At 42.4% G+C, this 11264-nt stretch overlaps 2 protein-coding genes across 2 annotated transcripts in view; both read right to left on the bottom strand.

The window, feature by feature from the left end:
* Window positions 1–222: 222 nt before the first annotated feature.
* LOC103367648 (germ cell-specific gene 1-like protein) lies at window positions 223–8173 on the bottom strand. Its single transcript, XM_008295745.1, has 6 exons — window positions 7978–8173; window positions 2828–3010; window positions 2687–2734; window positions 1108–1260; window positions 919–1030; window positions 223–829 (listed from the first exon to the last, which is right to left on the bottom strand). The coding sequence occupies exons 1-6, from the start codon at window positions 8171–8173 to the stop codon at window positions 463–465; spliced, it is 1059 nt and encodes a 352-aa protein (XP_008293967.1). The 3' UTR covers window positions 223–462.
* A 2495-nt stretch (window positions 8174–10668) lies between these two features.
* Window positions 10669–11264, bottom strand: part of atg12 (ATG12 autophagy related 12 homolog (S. cerevisiae)) — a 4958-nt gene continuing 4362 nt past the window's right edge. Inside the window, exon 4 of the mRNA XM_008295746.1 lies at window positions 10669–10822. Within this exon, the coding sequence (XP_008293968.1) occupies window positions 10763–10822 (60 nt within the window). The 3' untranslated portion in view covers window positions 10669–10762. The remainder of the gene's footprint in view (window positions 10823–11264) is intronic.

Raw genomic sequence — 11264 nt, forward strand, 5'->3', positions numbered from 1 at the left:
TACTGGAAGTCACACTTTAGGACAGGAAACACCAGGATGTGTGTTTGATATCGTCTTTCCTTTTCAGATTTTTCTGCCCTTTTATTTAATCCCCTGGTCTAACTCACCACAAATAGACTTTGGGTATAAGTTCGGTCGTATGTTTCCTCCCCTTCTTCCCTTTCACTGCAGAAAACAACAACAACGTTTGAGCAGCAACCTACACGCTGAAAGTGCTCGGCTCATTTCCCTTGATGTTATTTTGCAGGGACACCATCACTGCATCCTGGGCTTAGCGCCGCCCAAGATGATTGGTTTAAAGACAAGCCAGGTAGTTTTTTTTTTTACTCCTATAGCAGAAAAATTATGAGGTGCAGCAAACCATTCTCCAGGGCTTTGGATATGAGTCTGGATACGCAGGAGTACTGGAGGTCAAACTGGAGGTGAGGAAACACCAGGATCTGTTTTGGTCCGGTGAACACCTTAACAGGGTGAGTCGACTCGGTCCATGGCCTCCTCCATCTCGTCCATCTCCCTCTCGCAGTCCTCGCAGCCCTCCGGTCCACAGCCTCCAACCAGCACCAGCGTCGGCACGTCTCCGTTGCCGACCACGCCGCCGTTCGGGGCCCACGCCACGTCGATCATCCCGTCCGGACACTGCAGCAGGCCGCTGACGGAGTAGAGCCCGCCGCCTGTGACCACCTCCTCATAGGCCGGCGCATGGGTGGCGGCTCTGGCTTCCTCCAGTCGGAGTCTCTGCCGGCGCCGGAGCTCGATGATGGTCTTTGTGTAGGAGTTGAGGGTGACCACGGCGGCCCCCATGCAGCAGCTGAAGGACACCCAGGCAAGGCTAGAGGCAGGAGATTCAGAACAGTCAGGACACGAGGCAAGACTGTGAATAACTCATATTTTAAGCCTGGCTCGGATGATGCCACCTACGCAAACGACCAGCCGTAGTCCCAGGACTGAGGCCTCCAGTCTTTGGGGCCGACGATGACCGTCATCTGGAACACTGTGGTGTACATCATGTGGGCCACCATCCCCAGAAGACCTGCACAGGAGGCAGAATGAGCAAAATCCAGTCAACTCAGACACGGAGAATGAAACGAACGGAATAACGCATCCTACCTGACAGCACGGTGCAGATGGCTGCGAAGGCGTTGATTTTCAGCGAGTGCATCTCTTTGTGGGAGCACAAGACCTCCAGCCACATCAGGAGGAAGCCCATCCCCAGCAGCCCGATGTACGTGAACTCGGAAATAACCGACAGCCAGAGAACACCTGCAACAGGTAGGTACACCAGATTCTCAGTCATCCAGGTCATGGTTATGCTCGTAGATTAATCAGAGCAACTGGACCTGCTTGAGTTCCTTGAAGACGTTCCACCTTCATACAAGAGGCTTCATCAGCTGTGACGGACTAGTTGGGAGATCCAGATACTTCTATCTTTAAGAAGCCATTAATGCTTGAGTTTCAGTTTCAATCAAACCAAAACTCAGGTGTTAACGTCTCCTTCAGGATGTCAGTATGTGGAACTCCCAACCAGCCAGTCAGAGCTGATGAAGCCTCGTGGATGAAGGTGGAACGTCTTCAAGGAACTCAAGCAGCCTTTCTCATATAGCGTAACTCAAGTGAAGACTTCCAGAATAGTTTTTAACCTCTTATGAAGCTTTCGCTGATTGAATTGATCAAATGAATCGTCACGTTGCTTCACATGGTGACAGAGAACCTGTTTTAAGTCGACATCATTCTTTTTTCATTCCATACAACCAAATTGTCTTTGCAGCCAAATCTTCCTTCCTGGAGTTTCTCTCCTGTTGATGGTCGTGTGGAGCTGCAGCTCAATAAAGTTTTGAAAAAGAAGCCTTAAATCAGAGTAACTAAAGTTCTATCAGACTAATTTCTGAGAACCAAGTGAGTTGTTTTTTTTTTGCATCAAGCAGCAGATCCAGATGCTGTGTTTGAGTTGCTTTGCTTCACGTCATGAAATTGATGCTGAAGCGATGCATCATGCAGACTTAACACACATCCGTATAGAAAACATGAACCGACCCAACAGTAAAAGAACCATTAATTTAGCGTGATACGAGCAGACTGAGCCAGCTCAGTCTGTGGCTGCTCCTGGACTCCATGGAGGTGGAGGGAGACAGGAGGGCTCTGGCCAGACTGTCTGCCATCATAGGAAACACCTCCCAGCCTCTGCATCAGACTGTGAACTCCTTACGCAGTGTGTTCAGCGACAGACTGCTTCACCCAAAGTGTAAGAAGGAACGTTTCCGCAGGTCCTTCATCCCAACAGCAGTCAGACTTTATAACGCTGCACTGTGGACTCCTCTGGTTCCTCTGGTACCTCTGCTACTGCACTTTATCCACCAACAAACACATCCCACTATGTGCAGTAACCATGACTACCTCATCCTGGTGAATATAGTCTTCTTTAAAAACAAAACAAAACAAACAAACAAAAACATCTTCTGTATTTAAGGTTTTTTTCTTTTGCAGTTTTTGCACCATGTGTTTTCTGTTTTTTCTGTTTTTCTGTTTCTGTTTCTTTCCTACCCTTTGCACTGGGTGTTCCAACTATTCTTGCGCTGACTGGACACTTTTTATGGAGCTGTTGTAACAGTGAACTTTCCCCACTGTGGGATCAATAAAGTTATCTTTATCTTTTAATCAGATTATGTAGGTTTTATATCAGGAGTCTCACCTTGTGTCTCTCCAGGAGTTAACTCTATAAAGCTGCGACATTTCTCTCCTGCAGAAGGACGACATTTGGAAGACATGCATCGGTTAGAAGTTCAGAAACACGAAGCCTGAGTTAGTCTGGGTCGGTTATATTCGGTCTCACCATCACTGTGTTTTTCGCAGCTTTCCCAGAAGCCCGTGTGGAAATATCTGAAGGCGAACTTGTCCTCTCCCGTCTCCCAGATGTACTGGACGGCGTTGGCCAGCTGCCGCTGTCGGATCTTGGCCAGTTCCTCTCTGCGGGCCGGAGACAGGGTCCGGTTGAAGGGGTTCTGAGTGGGACTCTCTGCAGGAAGAAGACCTTTGGGTTCATCCGTTTGTTATTAGACCTGAACCAGATACTCTGAGCGTCGACTAAAGTGGACGCTGATTGGTGTGAGGTACTTTTTTTCTGATGCACAACATGCAAATGTTTGGGTTCAACAAACAGTTTGTCTTTTTTGACAACTTCTAATGAAATTACGTTCAACTAAAACACCCTGAGGTAGAGGAATCAGCCTTCCCTCGGCAGTCAGAGGTACTTTTGATGACTTAATGATAGTAAAACACAACTTTATTAGTAGTTTACACTTTAAAAAATACCTTTTGAAGGTTTTCTTCACTATTGAAGGGATTGTTTTACTGATTTGTATTTGAGACGTTTTTTAGTTGACAGCTGCGACGCTGAAGGTTTTCTTCAGCGGATTTTAGCTTTTTCATGTTTGTTCAGGTCGGAGCTTTTTAGAATTTGAACATATTGTCAAAACTTGGAACGTCCTTTGTGTCCTCGAACACGCAGCCTCGACCTTCTGAATTCGTCCAGACATTTTAAGTTTTTGGAAAGGCGACTTTAAAAATGACGTCATTCGAATGAGCACGAGCTGAGTTTAGTTTGAAATCCATCTGAGTTTAAATGACGTTTATCGGCGCCTTCAGTTTGTCTGTTTGGCTGCAAATTTACACAAAAAACTACAGAAAGCTTCACAAGAGGATTAAATATTAAAGCAGCTTCTATCTTAAATATCAAATAAGGAAATAAATGCACTGCTGGGTCACTGGTACATTTAATATTTAACATTGTGTCCAAAATGGAGAATAAAAGCACATTATTACAGTGAGGAAGAGAAATCTGAGAACAACAAGAGTTTGGTTTATTTATACTGTGAACACAAACTGATGCTGCAGGTTTCAGAGTTCTGAACAAACTTTAAATCGTCTTTAAAACCAGCTGTGTGACTGTGATGCACCGACACGACGCTGCTCGATGGTTTCTGTAAGGTGTGCAATGACAATAAACTGATTCTATTCTGTTCTTTTGACTTGTTGTGGATGTTTTGGACCGTTTAAACTCTGAGATCTGCATGAATCAGCTTCGTAGAGATCAAACTGAGGCGTCACTTTACCCTGATGGGACCTGAGATCTTTAGTTTATGGGTCAGCGTGGAACTCTGAACACATCAGAATGTAGTTCCTCTAAACAAAAAAAGCAGCTGAACGCATAAGCAACAGATTACAAACAGAAGATGAACACATGAATAAATGATCATCTGAGAGCTCATGACTGATTTTAAGTTGACAAAATGTGTATTTTTAAGATTTGGGAGGAAACCTTCGTGTACGGACGCTAACCAGACCACACACACTAAAAACAAGCCTTTTATTTATGCTAACATGCTAACGTGGTGCCATCATGACCGACACCTTCACACTTCCAGAGTTTCATACATGATGAACCTGCAGAGGATCTTCTTCGTTTGCGAGGAGGAACTTTTTGTGTCTTTATTCTTCTTCAGAATCAGTTTCTGCTTCCAACACGTGGCTGAATTACTGCAGTATTAATGCATTAATCAAAAACTTAATGCAGAAAACATTCTCCAAACGTTGCATGGAGAACGTCCTTCCTCTGTGCTCTTTGTTTGGACATTTTACAGAAGAACTTTCTCAACAGCAACGTCTCCAAAACGTCCTCTGAATGTAGAAACGTTCTGGTTTAGTTCACTTTAAACTCCTCAGAACGTTCTTTAGGTATAAAAATAAAACATTTTAGTTCCACCAGAACTTGTTTGTGATGTTATGAAACACACATGAAGGCGTGTTCAGAACCAGCCGGTGTGTTTTCCAGGTTTTCTCAGATGTGCAAGAACACAAAGTTCCTCCAATCATGGAACTCTTCCTGCCGTTAATCTCAGTGTGGATTAAATGTCCAACCTTTTGGGGGAATAATGAGCGGCGAGCAGCCGGTGTCACCGTAACTCTGAGCGTCTGAAAGCACCTTCACACTCGCAGATTAAAACCGGACCATAATTAAGTTGGTGCAGAAAGAGATTAAAGGACATTAAAACCGAGGGCAGTCGTTTGATCCCGACAGATTAGTTCCAGGTACCAAAGATCAGGAGGCACAACACCTGTGTAATCGGGTTCAAGAGTCAAGGCCAACACTTTTTAGGAAAAGCTACCAAGCTGCAGACGGGTGACGTAACGGGAACCTGGACACATTAGACTCATTATGAAACATCTCGCTTTGCTCTGACAGCAGGACTCAGTTCAGCATCTCACTCTGGATGAAAAAACAAAAGTTAATAAATTTATTGATTTGTCCTGTTTTTATAAAGTAGAGATGAAATTAAAAGTACAGATGCTAACAAAGCGCACACAGGTACGTGTAAACAGAATAAGAGCATTAATTGATCTGATACCTGCAAAGAAAAACCGCCTAAAACTGTAAATAATCAAAAGTCTTTAAAATGGTCATTTGTTTTTGCAACGTTTGACCGTAAAATGACAGTTTTTTATTGTATTTAAATGCTAAAATATTTTTTATATTTGTAAAGATTTTTTTTTACAGATATTTGTTGTTGTTTGAAAGAAAAAAATATGAACTTTAGAATGAAAAAAAAATCCAAATTCTTTTTGAAAATGTTGTTTTATTGGTTTTTTCCCTGTTTTGTTAAACGACAGACTCAATTAAAAGCACAGATCCTAGAAGTACGCACAGCGACTACGTGTAAAATGACAGAATAAGAGTATTAATTGATCTGCTGCCTGGAAAAACAGGCTAAATTTTATAATATTTATTAATTTATGTTTTTAATTACGCAATGTTTGACCATAAAATTTTAAAAAAGCATTCTACTGTATTTAAAACCCCTAAAAATTTATTTAAAAATATAAATATTTCTAAATATTTTTGATGTTGTTTGAATGAAAAATTATGTATGTTAAGATTGTTTAAAAAAATGGTAAATACTTTTTTAAAATGTGATTTATAGATTTTGTCTGTTTTGTTAATTTACAGATAATATTTCATAAAATCGCAGATTGAAGTAGAAAACTACACATTCTGTAAAAAAAAAATCAGTGCATTTATTTACAACATTTGACTGTAAAATGACTGTTTTACTGTATTTTAATCTGCTAAGAATATAAACATTTAACAGATATTTGCGGTTATTTAAGAGAAAAATAGATATTTTCAGAAATGAAAAATTCTAAATATCTTTTAAATATTATTTTGCAGATTTTCTCGGTTTTGTTAAATTGCAGATAATATCTGGTAAATTGGAAAAAACAAACAACAACAACAAAAGGGACAAAACTATTCATACTGTCCTCTTTAAAAATCTGTATTTGCTTTTTCACAATGTGTGACAGTAAATTAAACAGTTTTATTGTGTTTAAATCAGTGAAAATGTTTTTTTTCTTTTTTTAAAAACAGATATTTGCTATAACCTTCACAGTTTTTTATCATTATTGTTTTTATGTTTTATTCTGGTGCCACATTTTTACTTTTTTCTCTCCAGTGTTTGATGCGTCGATAAGCAGCTCATGGATGGAGCACAAAGGATCCTCCTTAAACTCCACAAACAAGTTGTTGTTGTTTGTTTTCCTGGAGACAATTAAAGGGATTGTTTTCCCAAATCGCAGCAGCTGTGCAGGTTTTTCATAAAGTTGCAGAGATGTCATTGTGGGTTCAGATTCAGCAGATTAAACCGGAGTCACGTTGGTGGAAGAGGAGACGACGGCATCTGATCTGATCATCTGTCAGGTTCGGCCGAGAAAACGTCGTCATGATGTCTGACAGACGCTTCAGATCAACAAACCGTGGACGTGTCGCAGCAGAACCTGGAATTAATCAGCTGAGAACCGATCTGCTTCACCTGCCTTCCACTCAGGTGGGCCGAGGCCTCGTTCTCGCTGATGCACAGATTCAGCAACACAAACGTTCTCCTGCATGGTGGTTAATTTTCAACCAAACAGCTACTAAAGCGGGATTTTTATAAACTCTGGAGCATTTAGGCTGCACCTGGAACAACATTTTTACATGTTATCTGCAGGAATAAGTTTGCAGCTCAACCTGACACTGATGCACCAGCTCACCTGAAGTCTAAATATATTTATTCAAGTATTTATGCGATGTTGGTGTTTCAGGAACACGCTCAGCACACGGAGCAGAAATGGACACGTTTTACAGACAAAAACCTGGAATATCTGACGAAGCAAATGTGCATTTTTAGCACTTTTGGGTTTTTTTTTTTATTGAGATGTGAAGAATAAGGCAGTCAGCTCAGATTTAGTTCATCTTCCCAACAGATCTCACACATTAGTGGCTCAAGGACAGTTAGAAAGTGGAAAATTCTCGTTGTTTTCACAGGTTCTGGCTGATAAATGATCCATCCTGGTGCTTTTATTGCTTCAGCACATCTTATTTTATTCTTTAAACCTTTTAGATGATCACATTTTGAACAATTTTTTCGTCATTTTAGGTTAATTTTGAGTCACTTTGGATGTAAATATTTTATTTTTATAGCCGCTCCAGCCTTTTCCTCTCATCACCCGTAGAAAGATGTTCCACCATCAGTAGAAAGATGTTCCACCATCAGCTGAATGTATCTCCACCAACTGGCTCCTCTGTTCTCTGGTTCTGACCCAGTAGGTTGGATTTTCCTCTCAGTCTCTCTGAGGAAACACTTCCTGCAGTTCAACCTGAACTCTGTCTGTTTCACAGCTGACTCAGTCGTGGAGGATCCTGTTTAGTTTAAGGACAACTGGGACATTTTTCCAGTTTCTGGCTGATAAAAGGTGTAATTTAGCTGATTTATTTTCTTTTGACTTTAAAACCCCTCAGCATGTATTTAGGGTTCAGAGAGTCAAACTTTATCTCTGCAGCATCTCTGAGAACCTCTCAACGCATGAAACCAGAAAGGAGGTGAACCTCAAAATGTGACTTTTAAATTCGATGTATGTGAACCAACATGGTGCCGGATGCTGGCCTACCTGTGGTGTACGGCTCGCTGTTGTTCTGCCCACAGTTCTTCATCTTGACCGGCGACAGGCACAGCGGCTTCACCACCTTGTGGGTTCCTTCGCACCAGTAGGAGGTGCAGAGGGCCAGGATGGACAGGGCCAGGGCCAGAGTGGTGAGGGTCAGGGACAGCAGGGAGCGCGCCCGGCGGGACAGGTTCTCCAGCATGGCCACGGGGGAGGCGGGGGAGGCAGGGGAGGACAGGGAGGGGGGAGGCCGCACGTGGAAATAAGAGGTTTGGACTGCAGATGAGAGGCCGGGACAGATGCTGCGACAGGTGATGAGCTGCCAGGTTTAAAACGAGGAATGTGACGTGACAGCTGACGAGGTGGAAGCGTGGAGCGATTAGAAGGTGGCACGAAGCACAGAGGGGGCTGAGGACGGACAGATGGATGTGGGATGCGACTGATCTCCGTGGGAACTGATGTGGCCAAACATCCGCTGACCTGAGAGGCAGAACATCCTGGAGCTCAGCGTCCGGAGGCAGCAGCAGGAGGCCATGAGGAGACGTGGACCTCCTCCGTCCTCCACGTGAACTTCAGGCTAATATGGTCCTGATTAACACCTTCAGGCCCGACGCTGCAGCCGGACGAGACGGAGGGGAGCACAAACAATAGATTACTTTTTTGATGAAATTATGAATAAGCCACAGATCTAAATGAAATTTTTGCCAGTAATCCCCGAGAATCTGCTCTAATCTGTTTGTATTTTAGTGTGAAGTGCACTCTGACCACGTCTGCAGCCGCCCTGAGCCTCCGTCAGTCCGCCGCCGCAGAGCGAGGCAGCGGGTTAAACCGGGTGAATTCAACGTCCACAACACCAAAACACGTGATTTAACGACGTAATTAACACACAGAGGCAGTTAGAGCTCGTTGTCCTCGTGTGTTAGGCGTAAACTGATCAATGAAAATGTGCTTTCTGACATAAAAAAAGGCTGAAATTTAAAGAACTACAGATTCGTTGAGCTCTGAAACAACCAGAGTGCATCAGCCAGCTGCTGATCGATTCGTTAACTGATCAATAAAAGCTATTCATGACGTCCTCACTTTGCTTTTAGCCCCGAAAACTTCAGCACAGGACGTGTAAATGTGATAAACACCCTCAAATTACTTATTATTTTATAGTCAGCTCTATTTAAAAAACATTTATTGCAAACAGAGACCATTAATAATCAGGTTTGTCCTTGTGATTAGACTTCAGGCTAATTAAATCAAGATTTTTACCTTAATTACAGCCGTTTGTCTTCATCTGACAAAAAGCATACACAGAATTTTTATTGATTCAAAAAAAAAACAAAACCTGCAATCAGCCAAATATTTGAAAGTCAGTTAGATCAAATCCAGAAAATCTAAAATAATTCTGTTGTATTTTAAAGACAGTAACAAAGGGTTTAAAAATATATATTTTAGTTAATTTTAGGGACAAATAATGTTCATTATAATTTTCCAGAGCACAGGAAGACGTTTTGTTTTGCTTTTTTTTAATCCAGACATCCAATTAACACCAGCAGAAAATTAGAAATGCTGTTAAAAACAACTTAAATAGCTGAATAAGTAGCGCAGTCGTGTGTTTGTCGCTGCAACCAATGATTGTTTTAACTGTTAATCGGCTCGTCGTCTTTAATCGATCAGCTGTTTGGTCTCTAAAATGTCTTGTTTTACCCACAGATATTCAGTTTAGTGTCATAAAGGAGGAAAGAAACCAGAAAATATTCACAATATTGATTTTAGAAAATGACTGAGTTTAATTAATCGACTATCAAAATGGTTTGTGTTGAATACAAATAGTTGATTAATTGATGCAGCAGTTTGCTGATGCCTGTCGCAGGTTTATTTACTAAAAGTCAAATTTAAGGTTCATATAATTCTTCCAATGTGCTAAAAAGGAGATGTGGTGTCAAAGAGACGGTGGATCTGACTATTAAATGTCTTTAACCAGGATTATGAGGCTGTTTGTGCTGAACAGCAGCATGAAAACTCAGAAATATTCAGTTTGCTGTCACAGAAACCAGAAAGTATCCACATTGAAGAAACTGCAATCACAGAAATGTGACTTTTTCTAAATTAAATGAGAACTAAATGACCAGAACAGCTGCATCTCTACGACCAACATGACAGAATCAAAGTGCAGGTACCCACCAACCGCCTGCTTCTCGTCCTCCGTCGTCCCACTGCGCCTCCAATCCTCGGTGATCTCCGCCTTGGTCCGGAGCCCTGAACCAAAAAGCTCCTTAAGAGCCTGATGTCAGCCTCTCGACCCTCCTCATCGTCCTGCTGTGCATCAGCTGGCCTCACCTCCGCCACCACTGTAATCCTGCCGGCCAATAGAAGCAGAGCGGTGCAGCGTCGGTCCCAACGCCGCTCCGCTGTTTCCCGTCTTTCTTGGGAATTTATGTCACAAAACCCGTCCTGAATCGTGTAATCCCTCTAATCTGCCACTGTGGTGCCTCCTCTCTTCTGTCTGTCTCTTCTCAGCCTCCAGAAAACCCTCCAGCATCACGACGAGCCTTCGAGATGTTGAACATTCACACAGAAAAAACTGTGAATCAACTCTTTTCTTATGCTTTGTTTCCTCTAATCAGAAGCAGCAGAGCAAAGATTAATCCTGAGTGGTGATGTTTGGGTGTCAAATGTGAAGTTTAACAAAAATAAAAACAGCAGAAGGAGCTTTTAACATTGTCGTAATAATTTATTTACAGTGTATGTACATAAAAAACTGAAAGACAACAACAACAACAACAACGTGTGCAGGAGGCCGTTAACCCCACGCCTGAGATTTACAGTAATGTAGAACCAGCTTCCCATCGCTGCCGAAACACTGCAAGACAAAGAAGGAGAAGAAGAAGAAGAAGGCGTGAATGTTCAGGAGGAATCAGTCACTGTGATCAGATATCAACGCTGATCGATCGTTTATTGATCTGAGAGCTGGTACAGAGCAGACGGACGACCTCCGTGAACTCTGAGATCTTCCCTGTTACTTATCGAGACATTAATCAGCAGCTGAGGATTTTTGGCTTATGTCACAAGAAGAGTCACGGCGACGGCGCCCTCTGCTGGTCACAGACTCACACAACCCGAACACACTGAAGCTGCAGCTGAAGCTCAGCCCAGAAGACTGGTTTAAAGAGAATCTGATCAACAGGTCCTTTCTGGCTGTAAACGACATGAACCAGAGACTAAACTCAGACGTTGTGTTTGAGATGTTCATGATGTTTCCATCCAAACGTCTTCGTCCTCTTCTTCACTCATCAGAGGCTTTA

The sequence above is a fragment of the Stegastes partitus genome, unplaced genomic scaffold, assembly GCF_000690725.1.
Source record: "Stegastes partitus isolate 25-593 unplaced genomic scaffold, Stegastes_partitus-1.0.2 Scaffold1074, whole genome shotgun sequence".
Classification (NCBI taxonomy): Eukaryota; Metazoa; Chordata; class Actinopteri; family Pomacentridae; genus Stegastes; species Stegastes partitus.